This window comes from Amphiura filiformis, chromosome 3 (genome assembly GCF_039555335.1).
Source record: "Amphiura filiformis chromosome 3, Afil_fr2py, whole genome shotgun sequence".
NCBI lineage: Eukaryota > Metazoa > Echinodermata > Ophiuroidea > Amphilepidida > Amphiuridae > Amphiura > Amphiura filiformis.
Window position 1 is genome coordinate 20840663 of NC_092630.1, and position 19305 is coordinate 20859967.

A 19305-nucleotide genomic window follows, 5' to 3' on the forward strand; every position below is an offset into this window, starting at 1 on the left:
AATTTGACCTCAAGTTGCAGAGTATGAGTTTTAGTACCCGAATTTTCTAAGGTCATTCAATGAACGTACAAATGTATTGGGGTTAAAGAACTGTGCCCTGATAGATGAACATGTTGTGGATCCTAGTGTATGCATCCATCTTTCATTTAAATAAAAAATAACAAACTTCTGTGTTGTCCTTCATTTCTGTAATTTTACACCCTTAGAAAGTGTATAGTTTGAGTAATTATTGTATACTAGGTTATTAATTATTTATGAAAGAGTAATATTATTACAAATATTTTATATATTTACAGTTCAAGTTCAATCTGGAATCCCACATATTAACTTTGTTAACTTAAGTTTAAAATTAAAAATTTGTGCAGATGATCAATATCACACCCACTTTTTTGTATGGGATATAGACCAGTGGAGGGGGGGGGGGGTACTCAGTACAAATGACCATACGGGGACGTGCTGCAAACATGGGTAGCATTTCCTGCCTTTTGGTATGCCATGCTGGAGGACAGTTCTAAGATAACTTAAGATGAGAGAGGGCGAGATCTAGATCGAGTCCACAACCATTCATACCTATCACACGTTTTATTGTATTATTATGCAAATTTTCCTGTGATACATTATGAAGGACAGAATTTTATTTAAATGAGGATGACTCTGTTATGAGTGACGTCGTATTGCATACCCTCTATAGGATTTTAAAATAAATCATCAAAATAATTAACAAAAATTATTATAACATCAAAAGTAAACATAACGTGATATCATTTTTATGTTGAACAAACATTATAAAAAGAGCACACAATGATACCAACTTAAATACATTTATTCCTGGTGACTACAAACACAAGATTGAGAATGTTGATATTCAAGACAGACAACAGTGATTTTACTGTCTTACTCTATTCATAGCGTAAGACAAAAATGACCCTTAGAAATGGGGTATGGTTTTGAAGCTTGGGTGGTAAACAACCTCTATTGCCCTGACAGATTTGGCAAGATACATGTGTCACTGTGTGTTTTAACCCCATGAGAACTACCTGCTGATTGGCCAAAAAGAAGTTTTCATTATCAGTTGGACCAATCAGCAACATTGTTTCACCACACCAAAAGATTGGGGTGAATTATTTACAAAGCTCCATTCTGATTGGTGATTAAAGTGTAGATATCATGTAATTGTCCAATCAGTGGCAATGTTAGATTGGCAGGTAGTGCTCAGGGGGTTAAGACAGCACAAAGCAAGGCATACTCATCACCTCTGTTGATCATAGTTCTTAATCTTATCATTATCTCCTTAAAAATTTCTAAATGTGAACCAATCCTGGATGCCATAGCGGCTTTGACACTGCGTCATCTCTCCATTGTTCTGCCATCTGCATCGTCCTTTCTTCCCCTTTTGTTGACATCTTGAGTGCCTGGCTATGCAGTCCGATTCGTCCCACTCAAGGGCATCCTCAGAGTGCATGAGACCAGCATAGACACAAACTTTGTTGCTGGATGGTGGGTTGCAGAATTCAGGATCACAGGAAAATACCTAATGAGTTAAACAATCACAATGCGGAACAAAGTTAATGTTTTAACATACTAAGTTGTATGCATCTCTGCAGAAATATATGTTAGCCATTCACTATAATCATTACTGACAATATCAGTGGAGGCATCAGGATTTTTTTTTGGGAGGGGCATTGGGGGATAAGTGAATTTCAGGGGGAATTTATTGTAATTCTGGGTTACTAGAAGGCAAGAGTTCTGACTGGGGAACCCGCCCCACCATGAGACAATATGCTGCCAGACTCAAATCCAAGGGGGGAGGGGCACTCACACTTTGGAGGTGACACATATATAGGGCCGATAAGACCCCCTTTTTCAGCACTGCTGTCACCCAAAGACCCATATATTTTTTATGACCACATGCTCTGTCACCCAAAGACCCCTTATATTATATTTCCTTTCGATCTGTCACTCAAAGAAAAGACAGCTGAAAATTAACCAAAGGTGTGCAAAATTGCTGTTTTGATAAGAAAGAATTGTTTGGTATATATGGTAGGAATGGGCCTATATGATACAGAATATGCAACTCTATAATCAATTGAATGATCATGCTAGATTTCCTTTCTATATACCATTTCTCAAAGTGACACAGTGACATTGTTATTACCTCACATGTATCACATTGCTTCTGGTATCCTCTTCTCAGACCTTGCTTTTGTCGTCTGGTGACAGTGTTATATATTTGAGCCCAATCACACAGATTAATATGACCAGGAACAGGACCTGTTTGGAAAAACAATATCATACTTCAACTAAAATGAGACTCGTTTGCATTCTTAATTACACCAGGTGAGATCAGGTACACTTTGCTTAAATTACATGAATCTGTAATTTATCTACTAAAGTAGAGAAATAGCTCATACATGTATTTGAATTTGAATGGAGCTTCAACTTTGTCAATACTGCTGTTTTTCTCCATTTTTGCCAAATGTTTTCATTTCAGAAAGACCTTTTGACAATTTTAACTTTTAGGCAATACACAATTTTATTTTTTTACACTTTCACTGGGATCACTGAATAAGCCAGGTACTGTCAGTGTGATTGCACTGATGGGTTGGCACCAAGATAGTTGTTCCTGCTTGAAGCTCAGCCGATTCTAGTTGGAGGTCATTAGGACCAGGTAGAGTATTCCAAAAGTGAGCTGAGGATAGAAAAGGTGATCTTTGGTGGCTGACCAGATTGGATCTTAGAATTCTGACAGCTCAATTGTGGTGATACTTACGATGGGAAAGGTGGAAGGGAACCCTCTTTCAAAATTGCCAATAATTATGATAATTGCTTTTTCTACCTCCAAGAACATAGTTCTTCTTATCCTGCAAGCTGATGCCACAGAGATGTCCATGTTTAGGCCTGCTTCTCAACAACAGCACCTGTCCTGTTGCAATGGGATAGTCAGCAGAAGTTTTGAAGACCTGTTGCACTTTGACTGCATACTCCATCTCCCAGTTATGCAGCTCAAACCTGCAATATGTCAACAATTACAGAGGAGTCATATCTTGTAAAAGATCAAAGGTCATTTGAGGTCAACTGGTAAAATACCATTATTTAAAACTTTGGGGTAAATTTTGGTCTAATAAAGCAGTTTAAATCCTATTGCAACCAAATTTGGGTTGTATAGCTGCATTATCATGATTATGGGTACCTTCATGTATTTTTGGTATCCAAGGTCACATACTGAGTTCAAAGGTCATTTGAGGTTATGTTTGTTTGTTTACCACTCATACAGTTTGACATTTACAGAATGGTCGACTGCAGATTCGTCGGATAACGCTTTTTCAATGGGAAATGAACTTTGCTGCTTGGATGATGTCACGATGAGGTTAGCATTTATTCCGTATTGAAAAGCGTGTTCCGATGGATCTGCACTCGACCAGCCTCTTAATAACTGTTATAATATCTTTCCAAATATAAATCACTCCATGGTGGAGGCATCCCAATCGATGCCTTGCGTCGAAAACTGTGACGTTTCTAGTTAATGTTAAATTCATTTCACTAAAACGTATCAAGACATCTTGCCCAGTTATATCATGGATTGATTTGATCTTGAGGGAATCAGGTGCTGATTGTGGGATAGGCTTTTACAACGGGAGTTCATAAAAACAATTAGTAAGTTTTTAGCGGGTTCGCTGTCGGACAAGTTTAGAACTGTCAAGCTCTAATGAGGTGCTTGTTGAATAGTGTGGTGAATTAAAGTTGTACAGAAATATGGAAATGTATGTGTAAAATTATGCACATACATGGCAGATCAATGATGGCAGAAGCAGGGAGGAGGGAACATGTCCATGCTTGAATTTGATGCCCCCTAAAAAGTCACATAATCATATATAATTTGATATGGTCACTGCGGAGTCACCGCCTTTCTTTATGTTTTTCATGCCATTATAAACTTTGTGAAATGATTGAATTTCTGTAATATTATTGTTTGTAATTTGATTTGTCTTCCCCAGCCCATATGGTATATATTGAATGCAAACAGCCAAGGGCCTTTTAAGTATTATAAAAGAAAATCTACGGGACTATTTTACATAGCAGCACATGGTGACATTCTTGTGATTCGCAACATTTGAGGCCCTGGAGCACATGACCTATTGGATTCATGTATATTTGTGAATGCATATTATTAAAGGACTATCAGCATATCAACTAATATTTGCTGAGTTATGTGACATGATACTTCATGCATACTACATTTGGGCCCCTGTGACACTCTGGTGTCCTTGACATTTGACCTCTGGGACAGAGACCACCACAGGCAATATCTAGGGGTCATTTGCTATCATTGTTCAGAAGAAGGGGAAGAGGGGATGATTGCCATGCATAAAGCAGAATATCTATGCCCTATTTATTACACAGGCATATATGTGACCAGCTCCAACAAAACCCGGAACAAGTCGCCAGGCATGTTTTTGAGTTGATCTTTAAAGATGACATTCCCATAAAAAAAAATCAAATTTTGGAATCCTTAATTTCATGGTATTTGACCTTGGGACTGAGTGGATTTTCAAATCCTTGAAAGTACTTACTAAAAAGAGGTTTATTAAAATCAATAATTGACAGTTGAACTATGATAATCCCAATCCTGTTTAAGGCAGGCAGGAAACTAAGCACATTACCTGATTACTCAGACTAGCAATTTGACAAAAATATCAAGGTATCATTCACAAAATTATCCATATCTTGAAAAGTATTGATGCTATGTATATAATTTTGATATCATTTTGAAGCTTATTGTCCCATGCTTGCATTTTTATTCAAATCATGAAATGTCAAAAATAAGACTTATTCCTGGTTTTGTCGGAATGGGTCACATATAGATAAGGATTCCTTCTGATACTGGCCTATTAATAGAATTCTCTGCAATCTCATTTAAAATTCCATGGGTTACCAATTCAAGGTACCATCAGACAAGAAACCAATTTAACTCAAACCTATTTATTTTACTGGAGGCACCAATATGAATGTGAACTCTGGTGTGACCAAAACAACATTCTAATGCTTCAAGGGCTGATTTTAACATGGGAATGACCAATATGTTCCAAATGTTACCAATTTACAAATACGATATATTACAACAGGCTTTGAATAAAATAGTTCTGAAAGGGGCATCTTAATCTGCCAAAGTATCCATTCAATCTCTATGATATATTTGGGCCTACCACATTGTAAATAAGTAAAAGACAATGTTCTTCAGAAATATGCCATCATTAGGAGTTTTAACTCCTTCAATTAAAAGTTTTAATTGAAAAAAAATTGGCTCTTTGGGTGACAAACTATGAAACTTAAGTCCAAAATATTCTTACATATTTTTAGTGTTTTTTCTGTCTTGATGATAATCTTCTTTCTTGTACTTTTCATAATCGGATCTCTTTGCACTATATGTATGGCCAATAAAAAAAATATTTGCTTGCCCTCCAGTGGGATTTTTGGGGTGGGTCGGCCAGTCCGAAATTTTTGTTGTTGTTTTTTTAATTACTCACTACTGTTTAGGCCTATAGGCAATGAAAATGTGGAAAGATACATCAATACTTCGCCTCAGACCTTCAATATGCAAGATACACCATAAAAATTGATTCAATTAGAACGACTGCATACTTACAGGCATAAGACTTCAAGTTTATTGGAAACATTGATGCATGAATGGATAATTATAAAATAATGTTATAATGAGTTTACAGTAATGATTTTATTCTTAAGAGAAATGTTGTTGGCCAAATTTAGCTTGGAAATGAAATTTAGACACAGAAAAAGTAATAAAAAAACCATTAAAATTATAAACTAAAAACTAAACATTTTTTTAAAGGGCCGACCCTGATTTTGGCCAATTTTGGATTGGTCGGTGGGGTGCAAGCAAACAACTTTTTTTTGGCCTAATAATAAATAACAACAGTTATATTATTCATACCTTGGTATGGAAAAGTTTTTCTGTACTTGTACCAGCTCATTGCCCCATGCTACATCCTCTGGTAACTGGCCATCAAAGGCATCAGAATTGTTGAAATGTTCATCAATCTGCTTCCATGTGCTACTCACAATTCGACCACTTATCACTATGGAAAATGGGAAGATGCATGAGACCAAATTGTGTAAGCAATCTTGAATTGGAAATATAGACACAATTATAAGCAAGATACGAGAGAAAAGAAGACAAAATGTCAGTTCAAAATCAACATAACATTAACCCATGCAGAGGAGGCTTAAATACATTCCCACAATGCACTTTAATTGGGAAATTTGATCAATATAACCTAATTTTAAAGGCAAAGTCCCCATTACCACACACACAAAATCCCCCAGTTTTGTCTAGGCCATGTCAAGCCTTGAGGCATGCTATTCCCAGTCTTGTCTGGGCCAGCAAGCATGAGGCTTGTTTAATAGCTAAACACTAGTCATTTAAAATTCTAACATTGCTTCTGGGTTTTGGCAGAGGGAAGGGAAAGAAGGGGAAAAAAGAAAGACTATCGGTGCCCGCAGAGGTATACCGATGGCACATTTTATTTTACCCTGAACATTTGTACAGTGCATTCGTTTTTTATTTAAATGAAAAACAATAATACTATGCAATTGTTAATTATTATGCTTGTTAAAATTTATTACATCACCAGGAGTGACGTTAAGTGTAATCTGTAACTAACCGGTCACCGATAGTTCTATAGGACCAAATTGGATGTGGTACCTAACACAGTATTTCTGTATCACCATAAAAGAAATTGAGAAATTGCTTATTCGGAATATATGTTAGATTATTTTAGATCATACCTTGTGTAAAGAGCATCATCATGCTAGTACTTGTTATCATGTTTATTTATTTTCTGTTTAAAATGTTCTCACCATTAGCAAAGAAATTATATATTTTTGTAACCAGATGGCATCAACAATATCAATTTCTTTTCAAACTTTGCTCAAGCTTTCATCAACATCACATCCATACCAATTTGTACATCAACATAGAGAGATAATGCTTCCAAAAAGAGATAAAACCGGCCTATTTGGACAACCTTGCTACCTCACATGGTAGAGCAATGACAAATGCTGCTAGATATTTTCACAGAAACTGACTTTTAAGTGGCATTAAAGTATCTGTTTCAGAAGCTGTTAGCCCCTGATGTGGTACTTTGTAGTGCTTTCTTTCCCTTGCTGTGTGGTGTAGTAGGCTTAGCCTTATGTCACTACTGCCACTTCCTATGTTTACTCTGTAAAACCAACGATGAATTGTAAAAAGAACATTTTCCTGGTTGGATGTGAATGTGAACTTTTTACACACAAATGTAGCAATATGAGGAAACATGATTCTTGCAGAAGCTGGGCATAGTAGTGAATTATCAGAGCAATATGTCAGTTATCAATATTTTGTGTAATGTACATGACCACAGATGACATTACTTTTGACCACTCAATATAGTTGTTTCAAAAAGGGAAGATTGCCACCAAAATGCTTTAATATTTGTGATATTATATTTCACATGACTCAACCAAAGCACAAACAATATGCTTTACGTAAACTTGCATATTAAATCAATGGTCATCTTGTATTTTTAGGGGTCAGATTTCAAAAGAATAAATCACAAGAACCACACATCTAGATATGGAATGCTAAAAGTTGTAGATTATTTATAACTTAGGAATACACTTAAAAACATAATTATATAGAGTTCAGATTTGGTCACAGAACCTAAAATGTCAACAACAACAACAAAAATAAATTTTTTGAGCTAAAAGAAAAGGTTAAAAAATGATCAAATCAAATCTAAAATGAGTTTTTTACAAATGCGCACTCTGTTAAAATTTCATCAAAGTCCATGGCTTGGAAGCTTAAAAATAACAAAATGAGAAATATGGCTCTAAAATATAATAAGAAACAAACAACATAATTAATATACCTGAAAATATAGTTTTTGATCATTTAGGAACTTGTTGTATACTTTCCCAATTAAAGCCTTAATGTACGATTTCCGTCAAATTTTGATTTTTTTAAATTCTTAATTCAAAATGTTGAAATAATATTAGTGATAACTGCCGGGAAGGGTTGCTGTCCATTTTAAGTTGAAATAACAAGGTGAAAGAGTGAAAGAAATCACACTGGTTATTTTGGCCATTTAATATGCAGTTCTATGGGAGGACATATTATCATAATTTTTAAATTATGATAATATGTCGAACTTTGCTCTGTTGACCTACAAAGACAACAAATTTGGCCGATTCCATTTAGGTGCAAGTTGGGACAGGTGTAAACATTACAAATATGCAAAAAAAAAATCAGGTTTGAAAAAAATTAACCAATTTCATACTATGAGATTGTACATTATGGCTTAAAAGTGAACATATTAAGGTAGGAGCATCGGATAATAGGCCCATGCAGGAAAATAGCCACTATTTCAAATCAAAATTATGTATCCATATCAAATATATAACCAATTTAAGATAAGTCTTTACTCCACTTATTTTTAATGTTTCATGAAAATTTAAGCGTTTCTTATGTTTTTCTTTATTTTTTGAAAATTCCCAAATTTTTTCTACTAATAATTATTGCTAGCCTAGAGGGAATGTGATATGGTTTCCATAGTTTGTGGGGTGGTTAATAAGCCTAATATCTAAATTCTCTCGCCAGATTTTTTTTGATAAAGTGTTTAATTTTTGAGAAAAATCATTTTTTATATTTTTAAATTAGGGAAATCTAGAAACACCCATAACTTAAAATAGAAACACTTTATTAAAAAAAGCTGGCGAGAAAAGTTTCTAAATTTAATAACCTTTCATATGACACCTTGTTTGTTAAAATTGGCCCTATGGTTAGTTCAGACAATAATTATGAAATTGGGTCATTCAGTGTTTCTAGATCAAATCAAGAAAATTTGAGCAAGTACTAACATTACCTTCAAATATCCCCTTTATTACTGGCCAATATATAGGAAAAAAGTAATTAATATTATTTGCTAACATGTTTGTAATAAAAAGATCCAAAAAGCAGTTCTATAAAGGGGATAGTAAGGAGAAAAAATAATATTTAAACATAGTATCCATTTTCAAACTTTTACCAATTTTAGTGAATGAGGCTTAGTGTCAAAACCACTCTATGTGTAAAGTCAATGGGGTTTCCAAATGATAAAAAATGGCATAACTCAAAAACGCTTTGTTGGCAAAAATTAAAATTTGGCAGGCGAGTTTTTCTTACCCAACTACACATCCTGTATCATTTTAAACCAAATCTGTGCATGACACCGTAGCCGATGTTTCTACCTTAAGGGACCACTTGAGACCAAATTAGAAGGTGTAAAAAAATCACTCAGATGGCCTATTCTTGTTGTCAATCTTCTTCACTTTTTCAATAAATCTACATCTGTGGTCAGCAGAAAGGAACCATATTTTGCATAGTTCTTAAAAGTTGGATTTGGGTTCCTTACAAAATGATTCATTTCAGAAATGTAGCTGCATACATATTCAGTACATTATGTGAGGGGTGGGTAATAAGTTTCTGCAACCATTATGTATCACTCAGGCATGACTAACAACTATAAAACCTTTCAAAACACACAACAATTACTATTAGAGTACCTTCAATTATGTAATCTCATTTGCATATTAAAGGCATTTCCTTATGTATACTGCAAATTGTCAACAATGGCAGCAAATTTAAATTACAGCAAAAGGCATGTGTAATAAACATAAGCAGAATTAAGTACCAATGCAGTTTAAAAGTCTTATATTTGGTACAAGGTAATCTGAATATATCAGTGATAAGAAGAAATGTATCAATCAGCAGATGAGGTAATTAATATATTAGGGACCGCCTTTGAATTTGATCAAACTTAGGTCTTAAAGATAAACAAAAATGGTATGAAAATTGTGAGAGATTGTCACACAGGGTAGAAACAAGAATCCAAATTATGCTATCTCCAAAATGAACAAAATTCTATGTCTTTCATTGTAATATTTTCATGTAACCTTGGGTGCCATCAGCCACACGCTCAGCATTCTTGATGGCATCCACATCTCATATAATTTATAATGTATTTGATTATCTGTATTTAATAATAATTTGTATATATGTGAGAAGAAACCAAATAAACTTGAATTGAATTGAATTGAATTGAAAATGACAAAAACAAATATGACGATTGGTATGGTATAAGAGATGATAGTCAGGACAATAGAAATGGTTGCAATAAAAATAAAAATATGTGCATACATTGATAGTATGCATGTACCAATAATGTATATGGAAATGTATATTTCATCAAAACAGCACTAAAATATGACTAAATACAGTGTTTGCGGAACAGTACTTAGTAACAGTGTGAGCGATTAGCTATATACATCACATGCTAAAATTAACCTTTTGAAATTCAAATTTCTTTTTCAATCCAGAGCCTCTCTATGAGGAACATAAACGTGACATTTTGAAAAAAAAAGATTCAATAAGAAAGAAATATTTGTGATTTTATCGCTGGGACCTCCCAGTATTACCTAATCGAACCAGGTAGCATCAAATTGTTCAATTTTGTTGTTGATTAATCTTGATACCTCTTTGTTTTATAATAAAATAATGAATCTAGCAATTCAATGATATCAAAAAAGAAATACTGTTAAAACCTTAATCATTGAAATTATCATATTATGTCATGATTTAAAAGAAAAAATACATATCAAACTGAAATTTCTCTTTAAAAGCATTAAAAATGTTGAGAGCAGCTAAATTGCAATTTACATACATGTACAATCCTGGGATATTGCAGGGTGAATTTCCATCTGAAGTTACATTTATTAATTTGCTGCCAAATTCCCATTAGTTTAGTTCTATATTCTCATACTGACTCTCTCAATCTCACCATCAGTAGTACTCTGTAAATTGAAATAGCCACTAGCAAGAATTTCTAAGCTGAAGTTTGGTTCCAACAGTTTAATTCAATCATTGAACGGCTACAGGTAGATGGGGAGGCCAGGCAAAGAGAAATCGAGGTGGAAATAAAATGTAAAGATGCAAAATTGAACATTAAGTAATAACCTCACTTCATTTGCAATTTTAGAGAGTAGGGCAGAGAGAGTTGAAGTAAAAGAAAGACAATCGGAAAATTGCATAAAAACCCTTCTTGTTCTGATGTAGATTGCAAAATTAAATTTATTTTTTTGTCATTTTTGTAGTGCTGGAAATGTAGGTACATGTACAGGGTAACTATGATGATTAATGTCATTTTTTGAGGTAATAATTATATTAAATTGGTTTGAAAATGGAGACAAATGACCCAACACAAGTAAATAAGGCTGAATGATGGAAAGGGTAAAACTGAGATATTTATAACTTTATATCGCAGTGTTTTATATAAATCGGTGAATATTTTGATACCAAAATCAATGTTATGCAGCATGCCTTTCAAAATAATTGAATGCAACATCATCTCATCACAATAGACAGTAACAAGTTATCACCATTTGAAGTTCTATTTTTTTTAGTTTAAGGGATCTGGAATGAGCGTTTGGACAGTATTTTTTGTGGGACATGAGAGCACATCAGACATATCGAATTGCATTCTGAATAAGAAGAATGTCTTTCTGATATCAAATAATTTTCATTTTTTGAAATATAATACAAATTTTATGACAAATTATTTGATATTTTTTACATTTTTGATATATAACACTTAACAGTCCTCAAAGTAAATTTTATAAATCTAATGATATATTCTTAAAGTGTATGTAGCTGGGAGGAAAAGCCGACGATCAATTGAAAATTTTGACCTTTCATATTGAAGATATGAGTAGTTTGATATGGATTTTTTCCCAAAAAGACCCCATTTTTTTTGGTGTTTTGGAAAAAAAATCCATATCTTCAATACGAAAGGTCAAAATTTTCAATTGATCGTCAGCTTTTCATCCCACCTACATACTCTTTAAGTATAAATCATTAGATTTATAAAGTTTACTTCGAGTACTGTTAAATATCAAAATGATCAATTTTTAATGATTTAAAATGCAATTTGATATGTCTGATGTGCTCTAATGTCCCACAATAAATACTGTCCAAACGTTCATACCCCATCCCTTAAGTCAATGAAAGACATTGCCATTTCTTGACTTCTGAAGTACCAATTAGTCCAACGAGTAGGACCTCTTTTTCTAAGTTGCCAGACTATATCAGTTCAGACTATGATCACTATCTCACATGGCGCAAGAAAGACAAATGGCGAAAGTCCAGTGACTGCGGCGCTTGGGAGGGGCGGTTAGTGGATTTTTGTGGTTAATCTTTCTTGAGCGATCAGAGTCAGAGTATTCTGTCGGTCCGTGTCACGTCACTTCCGGTTGATGATGTTCGAGTGAAAACAAGTACCTGATTCGATTTTTGTTGATGATTTCTGTCATTGGTGTTATGTAAATTTTGACCACAAATAGTCAATGGAATCACACAACCGTTTCTAAGTCTTCAGAGTGGAAGAAACTTACTTGATTTACCGTTTATATACTGACAAACTTTAAATTAAATTCCATGGTCGAGTGTTGTTTTTTTCCGAAATTGAATGCCACTCCAGCAACATCGCTATGTAGCCTCCTTCACAGTCGGTTTCTGTTGTTCATAACAAACCGTGAGCCACATGCAGTTTGGGCCCGAGACTAGAGATAGCCCGGATGTCCGACCGACAGAATAGTTGGTATACTAAGAAAAAAACAGGTCCTACTCGTCCTACTAGTACCAATAAACATTAGTTTTCCCTTGAATACTTTGTCATAAAACTAAGCCTTGGACCTGATGAAATGTGACCATCCCATGTCAAAAGGAGACACTTTTGGGCAGGATCGTAAATGGAGAAATAGCCAAAATTCTGCCCGGGCGATTTTTTCACAATTTGGGTTTGTTGCGAATTTGTGATGCTATTAATGTTTGAAATATTGTCTGATAGTTTCAGATCGGAATATAACTGGTATCTTGTATTTTTCAAGGTAATTCCTACTCTCAACATTTGTCAAAAGGTATGACGATTAGCATTTCAGGGACTTCGTGGGGTTCATTTTAAATTCTGGACTCGGGTGGTTTTTTGAATCATATACAAAGACAATAATGTTGGAATGAGATTACCGCTAGTAAGATAATACAAAATAAAGCACACAGTTATGTATAATGTTGATAAGCATTCTGCCATGTAATATAAACCACACACTTTCCTTGATTAAACCCATTTTTTTTCAAAAGTCACTCTCCAGCGATGAAGATGTTACAAGTGGACTTTTATACATACTGGATTTCAATCAATGTGTTACAAGACTCAAATCATGGACTTGGGTTGATTCTTTCATACATGCTATTTTTCACATGCTCAATAGACACAGAGGATGAATTTGGGTTGTTCTTTCATACCTATGACAGGCCTATGTATAGCAACACTTTCCCATGCTTAACTCAATTTGGCCAAAGTATGGACTTGGGTGGCTTTTGTATTCATATATTTAATTTCATAATACCATAACTTACGAACTCAATATCTTCACTTAGGAATGTCCAATTTCATTGGGGAAAATGGTGTTGTGGAGCAAAATATCTATATTATTTAAAGATAATGTAAAAACCTCAAAATTGATAACTTGCCCACAAGTGTCTCCTTCTGACATGGCACTCATAAATAATGTTACAAAGTTCATTCAAGTGATATATTATTTATTCCATATTATGTGCTCATAAATCAAAATGGAATTTGCCCCATTCTGCTATAGTCTTTTGCTTCATGGACTGGTGTTGGGTCTAGGGGTGTTATTTTTGGGTAATTTTGTGCCCGGTACCAGCGCATTTTTCGTGGGTAACTGGTACCAAATTGCAAAAAAATATTTAAAATATTTATAAAAAAATAAAATAATTTTTTTTTTTTTTATAATTTTTTTTTCAAAGTTTTTTTTCGGTTTTGTAGTGTCTCTGGACCTAGACCTAAATGCTAGGATCATGGTTGACCTAAAACAAAAATACAAAAAAAATTGTATTCAAATTCAATGCATTTTGATATCATTAATAGAGTATGACATGAAAACTATGTATCAATTTTCATATTAAAAACACAAAACAATGTGCAAAATTCAATTTTTTTAATTTTTTTTTTAGGTCAACCATTATCTTAGCATTTAGGTGTAGTACTGTAGGTCCAGAGACACTACAAAACCGAAAAAAAATTTAAAAAAAAAAAAAAAATTAAATTTCGGTACCGGCAGGGAATTTCCTGCCCGGTAATAGGATTATCGGGCGGGACTCGAATTCCCGGGACTCACTCACACCCTTAGTTGGGTCACAAATAGGAAACCAGAATTTTGTGCCTGATCTGTCCCAGTCCCACTTCCGACCAAGCATTAAACTTTGGAATCAAACATCAGATTTCGCTCAAGTCAAATTAAAACCATTTTAAAGCTTATAATTTCATAGTATTTCACTATTAGTACAGTTTTGTACTGTATTGTGTGGTATATTATAATTTGGTTAATATTTTCAAGTGCCAAATCCTGAGTCATGAAAAATGTGTTATAATTAGACTTTACATGGTGCAAACCTTAAATTTGCATACCTGTCTTGCCCTTACAATTGCAATATTTGCAAGTGGCTGCAAATATAAGTATGGGGCCTGTTTTTTCTTGTGTAATATGCCTATACTGGGTGGACGGCTAACAGTTCTCTATCTTTAAAGAATAAACCTTACAGTTGTTAAATGCCTCCAATAAGGTGGTATTGGAGGCATTTTCTAAAAATTAGGAAATGCTTTGAGCATGTTTTACACTTGTGGAGCATATTAATTTTGTACATTCCTTTGTTTGATCCGGCAAAAGCTAAAATAATCGGTTGTTTTCTCATGAAGAAGCCAAGAATGCAAGCCCCCACCTCACTCAGGGAATATTGGATGAAAGCCAAATGCACCTTGGCAAGTGCCAAAGGAGGAAAAGGAGGAAGTGAAAATGCAATTGGGAATTTTTTGATTTATGTTTAAGTAACATTCCAAGTTAAATTCATTCTTTGTGAATGTGTTTTTGCAGTTTTGTTCATGCTTGGCACCACATTTATTAGAACACACTATGCATAAAAACAAGGGCAAGATCCCAGGCAAGATATGTTTGTGGATTGTAGAGATCAAAGAAAATGGGGGCAATGTTGTTTTGATTCAGTTTATTTACAGGTGGTCCTATATCATTGTGACATGATTGGCACATGGTTTCAGCATTTGTGAAATGAAAAGCACTGGATACTTTTCTCATGTAGATGCCTTTTTGTGTTTCTCCTGGCGTTTGTAACCACCCCAGCCAGGGATCAACATAAACATGAAAAACCACCTTGGCAATGTGGACACAAGAACTGTGGTCGTCCCCGATTGCCAGGACGTGCCCATTTGGCCCAAATTGCATGTTAAAGCATAAAACATGAGTCTGCATATAGGAGGTCCCCTGTTCCATGGTGATTTCTCAAACTGTGGCTGGGTTAGATAATAAAAATTTTTTAATGTGTGTGTCCCCGGTTGTATGGTGTTTTCTCAGACGCTGTGTGTATATTTAGGGGCTGGGTAGCCTAGGTGTGATGTATATGGATGGGGGTGTGGCGGGGGTGTATGTACATGTGTTTGCAGCATTTTCAAAATTGTCTCCTTTTCACATGTAGCGACATGTGTTGGCCCAATAGAGTACCGAAGTGATGACGTCACAGAAAACTTATTTTGCATTTCAGCGTTTTGAATACCATGTATCGGTAGAGCATGATGAAAAACGGTCCAAATTTGGTGGGAATCGGATCATGAGGGCCCCGAGATATGGCCACATGAATACCTAATTAGCCCCATTGAAATCAGTGTAAATTGGCCTGGTTCATAACAGTTAGGCCAATTATTTACACTGATTTCAATGGGGCTAATTAGTTATTCATGCGCGCCATATCTCGGCCCTCGTGATCTGATTCCCACTAAATTTGACTGTTTTTCATCATGCTCACCGATACATGGTATTCAAAACGCTGAAATGCATCATGTTCTACTGAAATATGGTCATGAAAATGCTGAAATGCAAAAAAGAAAATTTTATGACGTCACACTTCTGTACTCTATTAGCATGAAACAGATACAGTGATTGTTGGGTAACAAAGATTATGTGGAGTATATGTTCAGGTTTAATGTCACAGGTCAAAAGTCAAATGAGATCAAAACTGCTGTAATTCAGAGTAATTTGCATGGCATTTTTAGTCAGTTTTTTGCTCAGCAAAGTTTATTCCCAGTATGGATGTAAACAAAACTTATAAGTTATGTTTCAGTTCAAAGGTCAAATGCTATCTATCCATATAAAAAAAACCGAGAACATTTCAGCATAAATGTGAATAATTAGCACAATTAGCAAGCCAATATAGTGGTACATGTGAAGTGCACAGTGGTCCCGCATCATGTAAACCTACTTTTTGCTGTTTTTGCAACTAATCAATACCAATTTTCACAAAAAGCACCCAACTTTGCCCATATTAGGGGCACTTTTACCCAAATGCAGTGGCTGTACTTGGTCTTCACTGAAAACCCACCCATCGATATACTATTGGAGGAAAGGTAGCCCAAAACCATTGCACATCCCTGTACACCTTCAACCATAGAGAACCCCTAACCTTCACCCCGGGCCATCGGGGCCAATACATAATAAATCATTGAAGAGCAAAGTAAGTTTAAACAGTCATTCAACACAAAATTATTGAGCAGGGGGGGGGGCTCTCCCTAAGAAATGGTGTACGGGGATGCTCAAAGGTTTTGAGGTGCATTTTCATCATTTTTGGTATACCAATCGTCCAATGGGGTGGTTTTTTTGTTTCGGGTATATTAATGACCCCTTATTTCTGTGATGGTATTGAGATGGGCTGTTGTAAGTTTTTGGTTATATTGATGATATATTTAAATGATGGGTCACCATTTCAGTAAAAATGGTATAGAGATGGATTGGTTAACTGATAGAAGCGAGGTATAGTGATCGGGTGTTTTTTTGCACTATTCAGGTATAGAGATGGTCAACATTCTGAAGTCTACTTTTAGCACCCCCGTACAAATATTTTCCAAGAGCCCCCCCCCCCCCGGGTTGAGCACTAACCTCAATATTTCGATGTGTAACACACATCCTCATCAGGAGAACTCCAAAGATGTTGTGAAGGACATCTTTGGAGTTCTCCTGATGAGGATGTGTGTTACGCATCGAAATATTGAGGTTAGTGCTCAATAATTTTGTGTTGAATGACTGTTTAAACTTACTTTGCTGTTTGAATAACCAACACATATGAACATTCACTCGAAAATCATTGATTTTGAAAACAATACAACCATTAAAATCGGAGCTAGCAAAGAGGAATCTTGCAGTCACAGAGGAGGTCATCATGATGAGACTTCCAAAGATATTGAATAAATTTAAATAGAATATTGAATAGGTATTGAATACAAAATTACAAAATTGAACAGATTTATATAGCTATAGATAATTATGTACCCTGTTAACAAGAAAGGTTTTAAGGCCATATAAATAGATATATGCAAGCGCAAGTTATGCTATTTAAAATTCTGTACTATCATAAGGTGAGAGAAGTTGACTTACCATATTGTGCTCTGCAGTACTGCTTTTGTGGATGCATGGGCATACAGATGCATGAAAAGACAGCTTGCAGAGATGCGCAAATTATCAAAATCAGTAAAAACATTTTGTAATTCATGTGATAAATCCAAAGTGAAAATTTGGTGCTTGCCATGCATCAATCAAACCACTTTACAAGTTGGAGAGAATCAATCCAAGTATGTCAAGTTAAAGATCTGGTTTAGCTTGTGGTGTGTAGCTTGGGGTGGGCGAGTGAGGTGCACTCAGCCAGCTGGGTTGTGCATGCTTACCTGCATACCTTATGGTTTTAATGTCTTCATTTCAGGACTGTGTAATCCAGAGATGAATGATTCCTGCCCACTGCAGGGATCCACTCACAAAAACTGCTAAAACATTGTCATGTATTTTTGCTATGTTAATTTATTTAAATATATTAAAGAGGAAGTCCCACCAGAGCAGTTCTCCTGGGGTGAACTAAACCTGCCTGGTTATCAAATGAATCAGTGACAAGGTTATCTATGAATTTGACAGGTGCTAATTGATGTTTTAATGTTATTGCATCAAATTCAGAGATAACCTTGTCACTGATTAATTTGATAACCAGGCAGGTTTGGTTCACCCAAGAAGAACTGCTCTGGCAGGGCTTCCTCTTTTAGGGAAAATTATGTTGTGATTTTCTCAAATAATTTACATTGACTTATAAACACTGGCATTGTTATGCCTGCCTGCTAATATGAAACAACAGTTATTTTGTTAAATACCATTAATTACAACTCAGTGATGAAAATAAACACTATGTGATTAATTGTGACGTGTCATGTCAAAAGGAGACACTTTTGGGCAGGTTATCAATTTTGAGGTTTTTACATATCTTAAATATAGAGATATTTTGCTCTACAACGCCGTTTTCCCAAAAAGAATCGGACATTCATAAGCAAAGATATTGAGTTCGTAAGATATGGTATTATAAAAGTGGAAATTGAGATATCGGCCTTTAAAAATATTATTGACAATGTTGAGAGTAGGAATTACCTTGAAAAATGTCTTAAAAAATACAAGATGCCAGTTATATTCCGGTCTGAAACTATCAGACAATACTTTTAACATTTATAACATCACAAGTTCGCAACAAACCCAAATTGGGAAAAAATCACCCCGGCAGATTTTTGGCTATTTCTCCATTTACGATCCTGCCCAAAAGTGTCTCCTTTTGACATGACACGTCACAATTATACTGTTACCCTTAAGACAAGACGTTCAGAGCACCATTGTTTTAATCCGGGTTTTAATTAGGTGTCTGGTGACACAGCCCCAATTAGGGGCTGTACAATAACTATGTGTACCCCCTTCTAATGTACCAAACATCTTTACCCCCTTCCCCGTTACACACATGCCAAATTTTGGGGAACCCAAATCAAAAACTTTAAATTGTATCATCATCCCGGGATCATCATGTGAGCACAGCAAGCAGGATATTGTGCATATTTGGTCATTTTCCTGCTGGTTTCTCATAAGAGTGTATTATGTCACAAAAGTGCCCCAAAATGTGTTTAAAATGTGTTTAAAAAGTCACTTGCCCCCTATAGCTCATCAACCTTTCATGAAACATAGCACTTGAAAAATGAAAACAGTCTGAAACCCTCCTGGCAGAAAAACAAACCCTTCCTATGTGCCATATGCCTGGGTCAAGAGCCATGGATCACA

The 19305-nt window shown here is 35.1% G+C and overlaps 2 protein-coding genes across 2 annotated transcripts in view; one reads left to right on the forward strand and one right to left on the reverse strand.

The window, feature by feature from the left end:
- LOC140148198 (synapsin-like) overlaps positions 1-19305 on the forward strand; it is a 503295-nt gene that overhangs the window by 267878 nt on the left and 216112 nt on the right. The window lies entirely within an intron of this gene.
- Positions 397-17918, reverse strand: LOC140148186 (metalloproteinase inhibitor 2-like). Its single transcript, XM_072170046.1, has 5 exons — positions 17605-17918; positions 5951-6095; positions 2837-3009; positions 2156-2271; positions 397-1531 (listed from the first exon to the last, which is right to left on the reverse strand). The coding sequence occupies exons 1-5, from the start codon at positions 17753-17755 to the stop codon at positions 1292-1294; spliced, it is 825 nt and encodes a 274-aa protein (XP_072026147.1). The 5' UTR covers positions 17756-17918; the 3' UTR covers positions 397-1291.

What these genes read in the sequence shown, in the direction of transcription:
- LOC140148186 (XM_072170046.1), bottom strand. Translation starts at nt 17,755, where the DNA reads ATGGCAAGCACCAAATTTTCACTTTGGATTTATCACATGAATTACAAA. An exon ending in GTACTGCAGAGCACAATATG is followed by an intron (nt 6,096 to 17,604) that starts GTAAGTCAACTT and finishes CATTTTCCATAG; the next exon opens with TGATAAGTGGTCGAATTGTG. An exon ending in AGCAATGTGATACATGTGAG is followed by an intron (nt 1,532 to 2,155) that starts GTAATAACAATG and finishes TTAACTCATTAG; the next exon opens with GTATTTTCCTGTGATCCTGA.